The 17,504-nt window shown below is 40.8% G+C and overlaps 1 protein-coding gene and 1 pseudogene across 3 annotated transcripts in view; one reads left to right on the top strand and one right to left on the bottom strand.

The window, feature by feature from the left end:
- AKAP10 (A-kinase anchoring protein 10) overlaps nucleotides 1-10,605 on the bottom strand; it is a 78,615-nt gene extending 68,010 nt beyond the window's left edge. For 2 of the 3 annotated variants that reach the window (XM_036032949.1, XM_036032950.1), the window contains exon 1: nucleotides 10,353-10,605. In XM_036032949.1, coding sequence (XP_035888842.1) covers nucleotides 10,353-10,440 — 88 coding nt within the window. In that variant the 5' untranslated portion in view covers nucleotides 10,441-10,605. The remainder of the gene's footprint in view (nucleotides 1-10,352) is intronic. The other variant, XM_028534475.2, reaches the window with a different exon arrangement.
- The window catches only part of LOC114515385, a 53,460-nt pseudogene continuing 46,492 nt past the window's right edge, over nucleotides 10,537-17,504 (top strand).

Raw genomic sequence — 17,504 nt, 5'->3', positions numbered from 1 at the left:
CATGTACCCTGACTGGGATTTGAACCTGCAACACTTTGGTTCGCAGCCCGTGCTCAATCCACTGAGCTATGCCAGCCAGGGCGACGTGCATGTTTTTAAGCTATTACTACATATGAATGTATAAAAAAGTAAAACATGATATTATTCTGCATATCTTTAAAAATTACCTAAATGGTTTGGGCATACCTTGTTTAACTGCACTACACCTAATTGTACTTCGCAGATATTGCAAGTTTTGGGGGGGGGGGTTGTTTGTTTTGTTTTTTCCCACAAATTGATGGTCTGTGGCAACCCTGCACCTAGCCAAGCCTATAGGTGCCATTTTTCCAAAAGCTTTTGCTCACTGTGTCTCTGTATCACATTTTGGTAATTCTAGTGGCATTTCAAACTTTTTCATTATTATTATATTTGTTATGGTGATCAGTGATCTTTGATGTTACTATTTTAATAGTTTTGGTATGTCACGACCAGCTCTCATACAAGACAATGAATATAATGGATAAATACTGAATGTGGTCCAGCTGCTCTACCAACCAGGCACTCCCATCTCTCCTTCTCTCCTGGGGCCTCCCTGTTCCCTGAGACACAACAATATTGAAATTAGGCCAATTAATAACCCTACAATGGCCTCTAAGTTTTCAAATGAAAGGAAGTCCTACTTTAAATTAGAAGCTAGAAATGACTGAACTTAGTGAGGAAGGCATATCAAAAGCCAAGATAGGCTGAAAGCTAGGCCTCTTGTGCCAGTTAGCCAAGCTGTGGATGAAAAGGAAAAGTTATTGAAGGAAATTAGAAGTGCTACTCCAGGGAAGACACATATGATAAGAAAGCAAAATAGCCTTATTACTGATATGAAGAAAGTTTTAAGTTGTCTGGATAAGGTCAAACCAGCCACAACATTCCCTGAAGCCAAAGCCTAATCCAGAGCAAGGCCCTAACTCTTCAATTCTATGAAGGCTGAGAGAGGTGAGGAAACTGCAGAAGGAAAGTTGGAAGCTAGCAGAGGCTGGCTCATGAGGTTTAAGAAGGCATCTCCACAACATAAAATTTCAAGGTGGCCCTAGCTGATGTGGTTCAGTGGATTGTGTTGGCCTGCAAACTGAAAGGTCACCGGTTTCATTCCAAGTCAGGGCACATGCCTGGGTTGCAGGCCAGGCCCCCTGCTGGGGGTATGTGAGAGACAACTAACCCATGTTTTTCTCCCTCCTTTCCCCCCTCTCTAAAAATAAAAATCTAAAAAAAGGGGGGACAAGGTAGAGCATCAAATACTGATGTAGGAGCTGCTGCAAGTTAGCCGGAAGACCTACCTAAGACAATGAAGGCAGCAATACTAAACAACATATTGTCGATGTAGACAAAGAAGCCTTTTATTAGAAGCTGCCATCTAGGACTTTCATAGCCAGAAAGGAGAACAGAACATAAGGCGTGGCTTCAAAGGTCAGGCTGACTCTCTTGTTAGGGACAAATGCAGCTGGTAAAGTCAGTGCTCATATTCCATTCCAAAAACCCTAGGGCCCTTAAGAATTATGCTAAATCAACTCTACCTGTGCTCTATAAATGGAACAACAAAGCCTAGATCTGGGGTATCAAATTCATTTCCACCAGGGCCACATCAGCCTCCTGGTTGCCTTCAAAGGGCCAAATGTAATTTTAATTCCTTAACAGTTAAGGAGTAGTTACATTTATACAGTCCTAAAATTATTTCGGCCCTTTGAAGGTAACCACGAGGCTGATGTGGCCCCCAGTGAAAATGAATTTGACACCTCTGACCTAGATGACAATACATCTGTTTACAACATAGTTTACTGAATCTTTAAGCCCACTACTGAGATCTACTGCTCAGGAAAAAACACTCCTTTCAGAGTATTACTGCTACTGACAATGCACCTGGTCAACCGAGAGCTCTGATGTTGGTAGGTGTACAATGAGGTTGGTGTTGTTTTCATGCCTGCTAACAGAGCCACCCTGCAGCCCAGGGACCAAGGAGTAATTTTGACTTTCACATCTTATTATTTAAGAAACACATCTTGTGCCCTGGCTGGTGTGGCTCAGTGGATTGTGTATCAGCCAGTTCAGGTTGTGGGCCAGGTCGCAACCAACTGCTGTTTCTCTGGCACATCATGCTTCTCTCTCTCCTTTCCCCTCTCTCTAAAAATAAATTTAAAAAATTTTTAAAAAGAAAAAGAAATATTTTGTAAGGCTGTGGCTGTCATAGTGATTCCACTGATGGATGTGAGCAAAGTAATTGAAAACCTCTGGACAGGATTCACCATTCCAGGCGCCATTAAGAACATTTGTGATTCATGGGAAGAGGTTTAGAATATCAACGTTAACAGGAGTTCGGAAGAAGCTGATACCACCCCTTACGGATAACTTTGAGGGGCACAAGACTTCAGTGGAGGAAGTAACTGCACGTGTGGTGGAAATGGCAAGAGAATGAGAATCACAGGTGGAGCCTGGATGTGTGACGGGACTGCTGCAATCTCCCGATGGAACTTGAGCAGGTGAGCAGTCGCTTCCTGTGGATGAGCAGAGAGTGGTTTCTTGAGATGGAATCTATTAGCATGGAGATGTTTGAAATGACAACAAAGGAGTTAGAACATTACAGATGCCTAGCTAATAAAGCAGTGTCAGGGTTTGAGAGGGCTGACTCCAATTTTGAAAGAAGTTCTAGTGGGGGTAAAATGCTATCATTCAGCATCACGTGTGAGAGAGAAATCATTCATGAAAGGAGAGTCAATCACTGTGGGAAACTTCATTGCTGTCATTTTAAGAAATTACCACAGCCACTCCAAACTTCAGCCACCACCATCCTGATCAGTCAGCAGCCGTCAACATTGAGGCAAGACCTTCCACTAGCTCAGATGAAGGTCAGCATTTTTTAGCAATAAAGTATTTTTCAGTTAGGGTATATACATTATTTTTTAAACATAACTGCTACTGCTTGCACACTTCATTGACTCTAGTGTGAACAACTTTTATATGCACTGGGAAACCAAAAAATTTGCATGACTCACTTTATTATGACACTGTCTTTAATGCAGTGGTCTGGAACTGAACCCACATATCTCAGAGGTTTGCCTTTTCCTACACTTATCTTACACTTGTATTCATACAATAATTTGACATTTGTCTATATTGATGCAATTCTAGTTTTCATGTAGCTCTAGTTTATTTGAGCTGCTCAATTCCTTTAAATAAATACACATTTATTTACACATTTTCCTATTAGGTAACATTTAGGTTTTAGCCCTGGCTGGTGTGGCTCAGTGGATTGAGCGCTGGCCTGAGAAACACAGGGTCACTGGTTCAGTTCCCAATCAGGACATACGCCTGGGTTGCTGGCCAGGTCCCCAGCAGGGAGTGTGTGAGAGGCAACCACACACTGATGTTTCCGTCTCTCCCTCCCCCTCCCTCTAAAAATGAATAAAATCTTTTTAAAAATTTACATTTTATTTTCTGGTTTTCACAAACATTGATGTGACAAACATTCTAGTACGTGTCTTCCTATGTCTATATGAAAGAATTTATCAAGGATAAATACCTAGTAATAAAGCTGATAGGTAACAAATCATGTGAGTTTTTCACCAAAGTAGTTCTATCAATTTCCACAATCTTTGTGTTCAGTATTTGCATACTTGGTATTTTTAATTTTTGCCAACTTAATAGTTTTCAAATGGTATTTGATGGTGTTTTTAATTCATTTCCTTGATTTCCTTCAATGTAACACCCTTTGTGTTTGTTGGCTATTCAGGTTTCCTCTTTTATGGACTGCCTATTCATGTTCTCTATTTTTTGTAGAAATCCCATACATATTCTAGATACTAATTCTTTATTGTTTGCATTGCAAATACCTTTGTATATTTTATTGTATGAGGTTTTTCTCTTTTTTTCTTTTCTCTTCCAATCCTCACCCTGGGACATATTTACTGATTTGAGAGAGAAAGAGAGGGAGGGAGGCAAGGAGGGGAGACAGAAACATTGATTGGCTCTCTCCCACTTGTGCATTGAACCTGCAATCTAGGTATGCACCCTGACTGGGAATCAAACCACAACATTTTAAGTGCATAGGACTATGCTCCAATTAACCAAGCTGCGCAGCAAGAGCATGTTTTTTTTTTTAATTTTTATTTTAATGTAATCCAACTTACATTACATGAAATGTATTTTACTAGCTCACTTAAAAAATATCCTTTCCTACCCCAAGATCAGATTTTCCGCCTCCATTTTCTATATGATTAAGTGTTGTTTTTTTTTAAGATTTTATTTATTTATTTTTAGAGAGGGAAGGGGGAGGGGAGAGGGAGGGGGGGAGAGGGAGAGAGAGGGGGAGAGAGAGAGAGAGAGAGAGAGAGAGAGAGAGAGAGAGAGAGAAACATCAATGTGCGGTTGCTGGGGGTTCTGGCCTGCAACCCAGGAATGTACCCTGGCTGGGAATCGAACCTGGGACACTTTGGTTCCCAGCCCGCGCTCAATCCACTGAGCTACGCCAGCCAGGGTCTATATGATTAAGTTTTGCTTTTTCAAATTCTAGCTCTTATCTACCTGGGATTTATTTCTGTATATCAGGGATGTTTGTGTACCTATGATGTTTGTATAGCTATGATGTATTTTCCCATCCTTTTCCTTTTAACCTTCCCATTATCTTTTTTATATTTAAATATAAATAGCAGGGGTCCAATCTGAAGATAACCATCTTTTTTACTATGTGAGTTAGCCCATTTCTGCTTATTGTGATTACTGATCATTACTTCTAAAACAGAGTATTCTTAAAGCTCTATGAATCTGTTGATTTCTCCTGGTAATTCTGTATATTTTGCTTTATGTATTTGATACTGATATTAGATACAAACTAGTTAAGGAGTTTATCTTCCTAGTATCCCATTCATTTTATCATAGTGTAGTGACCTTTTGCCCTAACAATGCTTTATACTTTATAGTACAATAGTTCCTCTGCCGTACAAGCTTTCTTCTGGTGAACATTTGCCTAGTGTATTTACCCATTTATTTTCAATTTCTTTATGCCCTTATGTTTAGGTTGTGTCTCTGATAAATAGCTTATGGGTAGATTTTAGTTTATCATCCAACTTGTGTCTTTATCTTTTAGTTGTATGAACTTTTACTAGAAATTTAGCCATATACATTTTTTTTAAATGTTCTGAATGAGGCGTGATTTTTCTTTTTTCTTTGTTTTAAAGATTTTATTTATTTATTTTTAGAGAGGGAAAGGAGGGAGCTAGAGAGAGAGAGAAAAAAAAAAACATCAATGTGCAGTTGCTGGGGGTTATGGCCTGCAACCCAGGCATGTACCCTGGCTGGGAATCGAACGTGCAACACTTTGGTTTGCAGCCCACGCTCTATCCACTGAGCTATGCCAGCCAGGGCAGCCATATACATTCTAATCTATTTATATTTATTGTGATTACTGATCCACTTAGGTTCATTTCTGCCACCTTATTTTGTATTACTGACTATGCTTTTTTTATTTGTACATTTTTTATTATGAAACATTTAAAATATAAAGGTAAGACCAGAACTTAATATGAGAAATACTCAGGTTTATCAAATCTTAACAGTATCATATTTGCTCCAGAAAAATTTTTAAAAGAAATAAAACATTGCAGGTACAACTGAAGTATCACCCTGATGTCATTACCCCTCTCCCTAGAGAAACAAATTCATAAATTGAATGTTTATTGTTGTCACCCACATTCTTATTCTTTAACAGATATATGTTATCTATGAACAATATACAATACTGTTTGAGGTTAACTTCACAAGAGCAGTTGCACCAATTGACATTTCCAGCAGCAGCATGTCCTGAGCAATCTTGGTTATTGGCAGGCTTACTCCCTACGTCATAGGTCTCTCTCCTCAAGAACTATACTCACACCTGCAACACCTCTCTGTTCTGTATCATTTTATCCCTCTCTAATGGATCATTCCTATCAGCATACAAACATGCTCTGGTATTTTTTATCTTAAAAACAAAACCAAAACACACATCAACCTAATATCTCCTTCCAGCTATTGACACTTTTTTTACTTTTCACTGCAAAGTTTCTTGAAAAAAGTGTTTTTACTGTTTTCTTCACTTCACATTCTTCCCTCCACCCATTCCACTGACACCACATAAAGTGTTTGATTACTTCCACATTATCTTGATCTTGCAGATGACATTCAACACAATACTCCCTCCTTTTGGAAAAGTCTTCCCTTAGTTTCCTTGACATTGCACTCCTATATCCCTGACATTTTATTTTCAATTCTCCTTTGCCCTGGGTATGTTCCTCAACTTAACTTCTAAAAGCTGGATTAACCTCAGAGCCCTCTTCTAGGCTTTCTTGTCAACAGTATGGCAGAAGATGCTACCTGGCCACTGAACTCATTCTCCCCTTTTAGCTACAGCCTGGCACATAACTGGCTAGCTACTCTTAATTTCCCAGAAGCCTCTGCAATTATCCATGACCATATGACAAGGCTCTCACAACAGAATGTAAATAAAATTGGTATGTGCCATTTTCTGGCCAAAGCTTGTCTTTCCTTTATACTTTTTCCTCTTACCATGCATGGGTCAGACAACTGAGAAAAGTCAGAAGAGGCTCCCACCTACCTTTGATAAAACAGACCACAACCCAAGTGCAACAGAAATAACAATATGGGAGGAAAATGATCCTTGAATGATTATGAAGCAAAGCCCCCTGATGACCAGGAATATAGACTGTTACACAAGAGAGAAATAAAGGTCCGTCTTGTTTGAGCCATTATCCTTGTTTCTTTGCTATGGAAGCTTAGCCTTTCAACCTAACTCATATGTGTACTCCATGGGTGACCTCATCTAGTCCCTTGTTTTTAATGATCACTTATGCAAAGTACTTTTAAATCCAGATCCAGATCTCGAGCTCTGACTTCCTTCCAGAACTACAGACTTACATGTCCAACTGTTTCCTTGACATATCCACATGGATGTCCAAAAGTTAATTGCAAACTAACAACTAACAAAACAGAATTTCTGATTCTTCCTATCCTGAGCTCTAAGCCCAAAGCTTTCTCAGTTTTTCTTTACTCCAATCACCATTCAAGGTATGCTGTCTCTACCTCTAAAACATACCCCATTATCCTCTGCTCCAAGTCAGTCCAGCCTCCTTTCAGTTCCCAGAACACATGGAGCTCATTCCTGCCTCAGAGCATTTGTACTACCAGTTCTCTCGGGGTAGAATGCAGCTCCTTTTATCTTGATAGTGCTAACTCTCTGGCCTCATTCTGGTCTCAGATTCCATCTTCCTAGGCTGTCCCTTGGTGATCTGCTCCCACATTGCTATTTAAATTCCCTGCACAGAACTTATTGCTAGCTGATACTTCTTTTTTTATTTACTTATTCAACAAACATTTACTAAATTCCAAACCATATTCCAGGCACTGACCTAGACATAGATACAGCTATTTAAAAAAAAAAAAGTGGGCTTCCATCCTAATATGTATAGTAAAGCAAATGGTGATAAATGCTAGAGAAAAAATAAAGGCAAGGGGATGGGAGTGCAGGCACCAGGGACTACAATCTTAAGTAGGATGGTCAAATAAAGTTTCACTAAGAGGCCAACTGATTAAAAACCTAAAAGAGCCCTGACTGGTGTGGCTCCATGGGTTGGACATTGTCCTGCAAACAGAAAGGTCACCGGTTTAATTCCTGGTCAGGGCACATGCTGGGTTGTGGGCCATGTCCCTGGTTGGGGATGTGCAAGAGGCCACTGATTGATGTTCCTTTCCTCTTTCTCCCTCTCTTCCCCTCTCTCTTAAAATAAATGAATAAAATATTAAAGGAACAAAACAAAACAAAAAACAACCCTGAAAGAGATGAGGAAGCAGAATAGGTGGGAATCTGTGGGAAAAGGTTCCCAGGCAGAGAAGCAACAAAGGCACTGAAGTGGAATATATTTGACAATAAGGAGGACAATATAAATGGAAGAGTGATGGAAGAGAGCAGGATGTGAACGTAAAGAGAAAATGGGACCTAGATTATCCAGGGCCACGTGTACAGGAAGCCACTGGAGGAACCCGAACAGAGGTATTTTGAAAATATACTATATGGGTCAAGGATGAAAGAAGGGGAACCAAATTGTAAGCAAACTAATGCTGCTTCTTCAATTTTCATAAAACCAGCTTCCTCTTGACATTTAAGCTGAAGTCAGAATGGCATCCTCTCAGAGGACTCCCTTAACCCACCTGATCTAAAGAGAGGTGACTGCCTAGGGATGGTGAGAAGCAGTTGAATTTGCAGGTGTTCCGGCATAGACCTAACAGACTTGCAGGATCAGATACAGAGTGGGAATGAAAGAGAGGTCCAAGAATGTTCTGAAGTTTTAGCCTGAGCAATTAAAAGGCCAGCAATGAAATTTATTGAGATGGGAAAAGCTGATGAACATTTGAGAGAACTAAATCTGAAATCAGGTTTTAGATACAGTCAGTTAAAGACTTATCTATTAGATAGTCTATTATATCTATCAATAGAATTAACTATTAATAGTCTATTTATTAGATATTTAATAGGTATAAAGTGGACCCACAAGGGGATATGCCAGTCTGGATTCAAGAGAGATAATACAAGCTGAAGATGTAAACTTGGGAATCATAATCATATGGGTAGTATTTAAAAATGGTATTTAAATACTGGACGGAATCCCTAAATAAGACCACCTCCAGCTTCCATTCTCATCACAGTATCCAAAAAGCATCTAGAATAATCTTTTTAAAACGAAATATAAGATCAAATCACTCCTCTTTAATATTGTCTCTGCACTTGGAATAAAACTTAACCATGGCCTATAAAGCTCTGAATCATCTGACTCATCTACCTCTCTAGGCCTGAGTCCCATGACTTCGTCTTCCTTTCTTGAAGGGCACCATATTTTCTTGCCTCCTCACCTTTGGACAGGGTCTTCTATGCCTAGAATCCTCCTCCCTGGCCTCTATATGTTACCTCCTGCTGATCCTGCAGCTCTAAATTTCAAGGTCATCTGCTGAGGCCTTTCTGTAACATCCAACCTAAATGTTTCCTCTGTCAAGTTACCTCTTTCAAAACACCTTCCTCAACTGAGAGACTGAGACTGATTTACTGTGTGTCTGCTCCAGTAGACAGTAAAGATAGTAAGCTCCATGGGTGCGGGGACTTTGTGTTGTTCAGTGCTCTCAATGCTGAGAGCCTAGCACAGTGCCCGGCAAAGAGCGGACTTTAAAAGTATTCTTTGAATAAATTGAGACAACAGTCTATTGTGCAACATGCAGTTTGTCTCATTATATATAGAATAATGAAAAAAAAAAACCCACTTCAAAACTGTCAAACAAATTAGACAGTTCTGGGTTTCACCCCTCAGCACTGTTTTCATTCATTCACCAAATTTTATATGTACTTCAAAGGAATTCTTTAATTTATAGTCATAGTTTAATGGAGCCTTTAGGGAAAATTTAATTCTCAGCTGAGAATTAAAATTGCTCAGGAGAGCAAAGTTGGTGAACACTTTTCTGTCCTAGGTTACTCAGTGGCAGAGCTGTCATGTAAACCCAAGTCCCTGATTTATTACAGTTTTAGCGCTTTTTGCAAAACCAGTTTTTGTCTGGTACTTTCCTTTGAAGCAGTAAGAAGTGATACAAGACCACTATCATCCCAAAAGGCACTGTTCACTTTGTGCAGATATTTTTTAATGAAATGCAACAATCCACTACACACATACACACAAAATCATGCTGTCTCTACTTAAAAACTGGGCAGCTGTTATTGAAAGTGAAAATCAGACACATGAGTAGTGTTTACAAACGAGCATCCCAGTAGTTAGTAGTAAACTTAAGTCATCAAAAATAGTCTTCTTCATTAAGGACCATATAACAGTAAGTAATGTGATTTTAGGAACAGCACCACTGCTCTTCCCCCCAAAAAAGGAAAACTGGAAAAGTAGCACTAGTTAAAGAAAACAACTTTTTCACATGTTGCTTTTAGACATAAGACCCTCAATATTCTGAGAAGCCAGAACATTTCGTAACAAGGAACTAAAGGAACTTCCTTTTACTTGATTCACAGTGTACCCCGCCCACACCGAAAAGCGATGCTTACGCAAACAGACATTAACTCGCATACGCTTCATCAAACGATTTTGGACCAGTGGACAATCCCCCCAATGACCTCGCGTGAGGAAGCCGCCTTCTCCCTCCCTGCAGAGTCGAGGAGCAGAGCGAAGCACGCAAGGGGCGCCTGCCTCACCGGCGCCCCGTAGGAGGCCCTTGCAGGCCCCTGCAAGCCCACCAGCCCCACGACAACCCCTGAGACCCGGCAGGCTCCCCGCTGGCGCCCCCTCTGCTACCTTTCCGCCGGAAGAAGGACATGGCAGGGCCCGGGTCGGGTCGAAGGGCGCGGGGGGACTGTCGCGGGGAGGGCCCGGCTCCCCTCATTCAGCAACAGGCCCGGACGTCCGGGTCTGCAGCGGCTGCCACACTAGCCCGAAAAGAGACCCTTCCTCCAGGTGTGGGCCCCACAGCCTCCTCGAGATGCCCAGAAAGGCCCCGCCGCCATATTATCAACAAGCCGCCAGCCCGGAGTTCCGGTCCTTCCCCGCGCGAGGCTTCACGGGAGGCCGAGCCGCCGGCCCCGCCCCCGTCCCAGGGTGATGAGGCGCGCACTCTTTCCCGCGCCCGCGTGCCCCTGCACTTGTGCGGCGTACGCCACTACCCACTGACCTAGGAGCTTGGCCGCAGCTTTGCGGTGGCAGGCGCTAGCTCTTTTTGGAATGGTGCAGGCCCAGTTCCTGAGGACTAACACTCCGGGCGCGGGAGCCTGGAGCGGGGATCGTGCGCCGCCATCCCAGGGTCGAGCATTCAGCTGCAGACACCGTCCAGAGCGTACCGTCCTAGAAGGGCAGGGCTAAGACCGCCGCGCTCCGGCCAGCCCCTCCCGTTTCTGGGTTTGAGTCTGGCTAAAAGGCCCTTGCGGCCCTGAGCAGCTTTAACCTCCACCGCCTTCCGTGCTCTTCCAGGGAAGCCGGTGCCCCCACCCCCACCGCGGGTTGAAGGCGACCAGGGTCTCCGGGTGGAAACTAAGAGGCATAACCTTTTTTATGCGACTTCACTGGCTCCCTCCATCAATGACCTTGACAATGAAAAAAGATTGGACTTGTTTTCGGAAGGCAAGCCCTGCGAATGCTCAGGTTCGAGAGGCACATAAAAGTCTCGCCAATATTTACCCAGCGAACTCCGGTGAATTATCCTTCAAGCCTTGTTCAAATGCCATTTTCCTGTGAATCTGAATACAGTCTATTTGCCCCTAAAACAAAGGGAAACAAGCTTCCCCAATTTTACTGCCCTTACCACCCCATGACTATACCCAGGGACCAGGTAATGATTGTATCCTTGAGCTCCTGCTGCCAAGGAGCCTGGAAGATCACAGCAGCTACATAAAGGCAGACTGGGTTTTTAAAATCTATGAAGTCCATCAGGTGGCAGACAAGGAAACTGAGGTCCAGAGATAGCAGGCAACTTATCAACATTATTCAGTGTGTCAGCGTTATTCAGTTAGTCAGTGAGACTAACTACAGCTGGGGCTCTTTTCACCATACAATTACAGCAAATTAATTGATTTGTCTACTTTGGTTTTGTTACCAAACTCAAGGAGTTCACCTCTTGGGGTGCTCTGTTAAAAAAATGAGCTCTGTCTGTCACAAGGTAGTTTTTGTTACCAGCAAGAACTCAGTTCTTATCTTCTTGAGGGAAAGACTTCCATCAAGAGGCAAAGTGCAGCGAGGTGGGCAAGGATGTGTTCGTGATGCACTTAGAAGGGACTCCATGGGCACCTCAGAGTGGGAATTCCTCCTTCGTTGCCATACGCAGGTATTCGTGGGCTCTTTTTCCTGGACTTCTGCTTCTGTCCTTTCAGCACCCCCCTGTCACTTGTCTGCCCACGTGGTGTGTGACTGGAACTGGTGGCCTATGTGGCTGAACGGTGTGCTGAGATTGAATCAGAAATTTGGTGACCACAAGTCTGGGTGTGGTGAGGCACGTCCAGTTTAGATTTGCCTTATGCTCTGTAGACATGCAGGAATGCACTAGGATAATCTATTCTCGTTCCCTTTTTTTGACTGCCCTGGCTCATATCTAACAAGCTACCTATCTTAACCGTTTTGCTTCCTTGTAGCAAGTAAGGGAGACAAGATTTATGTCTGAAGCTCTGTCTCCCTGAAGGGAAACTTAGCTGTTGTCTCTATACTCTATATGCTCAAATACATGCTAATTTCTTCTTGGCAGTTGGCTAGCTTACCAGGTTGGGCTCCTGTTGGTCTTATCCCTTTTACAGCTGGTCTGCAAAATACTATGCTGCGTTTTACATTTTTACATTTAGCAAGAATAGCATTTAGTAAGAATGGCCCAGACCTTGAGATCTTTGTCTTAACTAAAAATTTGTGGCATTTAAGGTACTCACAGTTGATATTTATTGAAAGCTTACTATGCACAGGTATTGTACTAACCCCTCCAGATTAAGGACAGTCTTTGGAGTCAGTCTTGGTATGGAGAAAACTAGGCACATAAAAATAACCTGCCCAGTGCTCTGGTCAGTGTGGCTCTGTTGGTTGGAGCATCGCCCCAGAACTAGAAGGTCGTGGACTGGGTTCCAGGTCAGGGCACATGCCCAGGTTGCAGGTCTTAGCCCAGGTCCAGGCCCAGGTGCCTATAATCCTCTCTTCAGGCATGTGCAGGAGGCAACTAATTGATGCTTCTCTCTCGCATGAGTGTTCCTCTCTCTCTTTTCCCCTCTCTCTAAAAGCAATGAAAAAATGTCTTTGGGTGAGGATACAAATGATAATAACAATAAAATAACCTGCCCAAGGTCACAAGCTAGAGAATGGGCTTCCAGAACCCAAGGTCAAGCCTGTCCTTGGGCAAGGGGAGTGCATCTCAGCAGGAGCAAGAGACACTGGCCAAGGCTCTCCATGGCCCACTATATCCTCAACCTGAAATGGTGCTGAGAATGGATGTCTGTTTGTTTGTGTCCTCCAGGAGATGTTGCAGAGGGTTCTGAATCGTGCCCCTAGGGGTCAGAGAAGTCCCTGGAAACCAGGCTGCGCAGGAGCAACCACTCTGCTGTCTGTGACCAATAAAACCACAGATCACAGCCCACTTCCCCCCTCCAACCAAAATGGAGACTTGCAATGAAGTTAAGGAGGAGCAGGGCTGGGGTGCTAAGTGGGATTTCTCTGCTGGGCCAGTGTAAGGGGAGAAATGCTATAGGCACAGGCGGTTAGATGCTCTAAGCCAAAAAGTGCAGTGCCCTTCTGTCTCTCATTCATTTCAGGAATCCAATCCTTTGGTAGTCTCTGTTTTCTATTTGTTGGGAGGGAAGAGTGTAAGAAATGCCCTGAAAATTCCGGGATGGGAGCAATGAACTAAGGGTATGGGAGGAGCACTTTAGTTTCTCTAGACTTTCTCAAGTGTTTCCTCATTCTCTCCAACTAGGTGTAGAATCAATGTAATAGCAGTGTGCTACCCACCTTCCAATGTGATTGCTTCCCTGGAGCCCCTCCTGGCAGAATTCCGGAACTGCCTTTGTCACCCCAGGCAGCCAGCTACATCTTAGTATGGCACACCTCCAGTGTTTATGAAATACTTGTCATGTGCTCTCCCCGTATCACGTGCTTTTTAATCACAGCCTCACTTAATCCTTTATCTTCTCCCCTATGAAAGACCCTATGAGACAGCTACCATCTTTACCCTCAAATCTCAGGTGATGACCCTGAGGCTCCAAGTGATTTACCCAGGATCCCAAGACTAGTAAAGGACTGAAACAGGATTTCATTCACTGTCAGTCTGACTCCAAAGCCATTTCCTCCCAGCTTTCCCTCCACCTCCAGCTAATACCCATTTATCCAGTGTTCCAGCATGGGGGATCTATTTATTGGGCAAGTATAAGGCAATGAGTGATATCTAGCTGTGCATGTGCCTTCTGAATCATCATCCATTAAAGTGTGTATATACCTGGGGAAGCTTTAAGAGTTTAATCACTTAATCTTTTGAAATTTGGTGATCCACATATGAATAAAGTTAAAATAAAACAAGAATACTCCATTAGCCTGAATACCTAGTTGTGGCAAACTAATACTCTACATTGCATTTCCAAGTTAATTTGTTAGAGTCACTTTAATTTACATGTAAAACAAAATACATTTTTATGAGGAGTTTCTTTAATTATGTTCCTGATTTTAAGGGAATCCTCACAGTCTTTTTATACCAATTGTATCAATAACAACAAACCAATGAGGTAAAATCAGCAAGTCAGTTATCAAAACACCAATTAACAAAGTTAATCTGTGGCCCTGGCTGGTGTGACTCAGTGGATTGACCACCAGACTGAAAACCAAAGGGTTGCCAGTTCAATATCCAGTCAGGGTATATGTGTGAGTTGCAAGGCAGGTCCCCAATAGGGGATGCATTAGAGGTAGCCACACATTGATGTTTCTTTCCCTCTCCCTCTCTAAAAATAAATAACTAAAATCTTTAAAAAGTAAAAATAAAGTTAATCTATAACAAACTGATTGCAAATCTAATGAACTATATTCTACTACAAATATTCTAACATGTAATTTCTATATCTATCATTCATAACCTCAAAGAGACTATTCAAACAAGTCTTTATGCCTTTTTATAAAACAGGTAACTCAGTTTTATGACAAGAGCCAAAATACATACAGGGTAGGTAAAAGTAGGTTTACAGCTGTGAGTATGTGAAACACAGTTTATTCTTGTATTATTATTTAGTATTATATTATTTTCCATATGAGTAACTGTAAACCTACTTTTGTCCCTGCATATTGATGTCTTAAAATTCTCAACTGTCTAAACAAAGGCTAATTCTTTTTTCTGAAATGAGCACTTTATTAAGTTACTATCAATTATTTTTTATAAGTAAACATAGTCAAGCTAAATAGTTAACTGAAAAGAAGCAGAGAGTAAAAGGTGATTTTTAAAAAGATATATTATAGCCCTGGCTGGGTTGCTCAGTTGTTTATAGCGTCATTTCCATACACCAAAACACTGTGGGTTCAATTCCCAGTCAAGGCACATACCTAGATTTCGGGTTCCATCCCCAGTTGGGGTGCATATGAGAGGCAATTGACTGTTTCTCTCTCTCCCTTCTCTCTCTAAAAATTAGTGAAACATATCCTTGGGTGAGAATTTTAAAAATACAATAAAATAAAAAGATGTACTATAACTTTTGTAGGCATGCCTAAATTTCAAATATACTACACACTTACAACTTTTTATTTATTTATTTATTCCCTTATAACTATTTTTAATTTAAATTTTTTTCAGTTACACTTGACATACAAAATTAGTTTCAGGTGTATGATAGGGTAATTACACATTTGTATAACTTACGAAGTGATCCACTGGTAAGTCTAGTACCCATCTGGTGCCATATATAGCTATTACAATATTATTGTCTAGGTTCCCTATGCTGTGTTGTGTATCCCCAGGATTGTTTTTATAACTAGCAATTTGCATCTTAATCCCTTACCCCTTTTCACCTATCTCTCCAACCCTGCTCCCATCTGGCAGCCATCAAAATGTTCTCTGTATCTGTGGGTTTGTTTGATTTGTATTTGTTTATTTATTTTATTGTTTAGATTCCACATATAAGTGAAGTCATATGATATTTGTCTTTCTTTGATTTGTTTTACTTAGTTTAATACCCCCAGGTCTATCCATGTTGTCACAAATGGCAAGATGTCAAGCTTTTTATGACTGAGTGATATTCCATTGTACATATGTACCACAACTTTTTATCCACTTGTCTTTCGATGGGCACTATGGTTGCTTCCATATCTTGGCTATTGCAAATTATGCTGCAATAAACTTAGGCATGCATATATCTTTTCAAATTAGTGTTTTAAATTTCTTCAGATAAATATCCCAAAGTGGGACTGCTGGGTCATATGGTGGTTCCATTTTTAATTTTTTGAGGACCCTTTATACTGTTTTTCCATAGTGGCTGCACTAACCTGCATTCCCACCAACAGTGTACAAAGGTTCCCTTTTCTCCACATCCTTGCTAATATTTGTTTGTTGATTTATTAATGATAGTTATTGTGACAGGTGTGAAGTGATATCTCATTGTGGTTTTAATTTGCATTTCTCTGATGATTAGTGATGCTGAGACTATTTTTATATGTCTGTTGGCCATCTGTGTGTCCTCTTTGGAGAAATGTCTATGCAGGTCCTCTGCCCATTTTTTAATCAGATCATTTGTTTTGTGGTGTTCACCTGTATGAGTTCCTTACATATTTGGGATATTAACCCCTTATCAGATGTATCATTAATAAATACCTTCTTTGTTCAGGAGATCATCTTTTCATTTTGTTAATGGTTTCCTTCACTGTGGAAAAACTCTTTAGTTTGATATATTCCCCTTTGTTTATTTTTTTCTTTTGTTTTCCTGCCTGAGGAAATATATCTGAAGAATATCACTAAGAGTGATGTCAGAGAGATTACTGACTATGTTTTCTTCTAGGAGTTTTATAGTTTCAGACCTTACATTTAAGTCTTCAGTACATATTGAATTTTGTATGTGGTGTAAGAAATTGATACAGCTTTCTTCTTTGGCATGTGTCTGTCCAGTTTTCTCAACAGCGTATATTGAAGAAGCTGTCTTTACCCCTTTTACCTCATATAATCCATTGTATATTTTTGCCTCCTTTGTTATCGATTAATTGAACATATGGGTATACATTTATTTATGGCTCTCTGTTTTGTTCCATTGACCTATGTGTCTGCTTTTATGCCAGTACTATGCTTGCTGCTTTGATTACTATAGCCTCATAGTATAGTGTGATATCAGGTACTGTGAGATCTCCAAATTTGTTCTTCTTTCTCAATATTGCTTTGGCTACTGGGGGTGTTTTGTGATTCCATATAAATTTTAGGATTATTTGTTCTACTTCTGTGAAAAAATTCCATTGGTATTTTGATAGGGATTGCATTGAATCTGTAGATTGCTTTGCATTTATAGACATTTTAATGATGCTAATTCTTCCTATCCATAAAAACAGTATATGTTTTTATTTATCTGTATCTTTTTCAATTTCTTTCTTCAGTGTGTTATGATTTTCTGAGTACAGGTGTTTAAGCTCTCTGGTTAAATTTGTTCCTAGGTATTTTTTTGATGCAATTGTAAATGGGAATGCTTTTTAAATTTCTCTTTCTGATAGTTGCTAATGGTGTATAAAAATGCAACTGATTTCTGAACATTAATTTTGTATCCTGCTACTTTACTGAATTCGTTTATCAGTTCTAATACATTTTTGGTGGAATCTTTAGAGCTTTCTCTATATATTATCATTTCATCTGCAAAGAATAAAGTTTTACGTCTTCCTTTCCAATCTGAGCACCTTTTATTTCTTCTTATTCTCTGATTGCTGTGGCTAAAACTTCTAATACTGTATTGAATAAAAGTGGTGAAAGTGGACATCCTT

Source organism: Phyllostomus discolor, chromosome 8 (genome assembly GCF_004126475.2).
Source record: "Phyllostomus discolor isolate MPI-MPIP mPhyDis1 chromosome 8, mPhyDis1.pri.v3, whole genome shotgun sequence".
In the NCBI taxonomy this organism is placed as follows: Eukaryota; Metazoa; Chordata; class Mammalia; order Chiroptera; family Phyllostomidae; genus Phyllostomus; species Phyllostomus discolor.
Note: the sequence above shows the minus strand (reverse complement) of the source record. Positions and strands in the feature narration are given on the sequence as shown.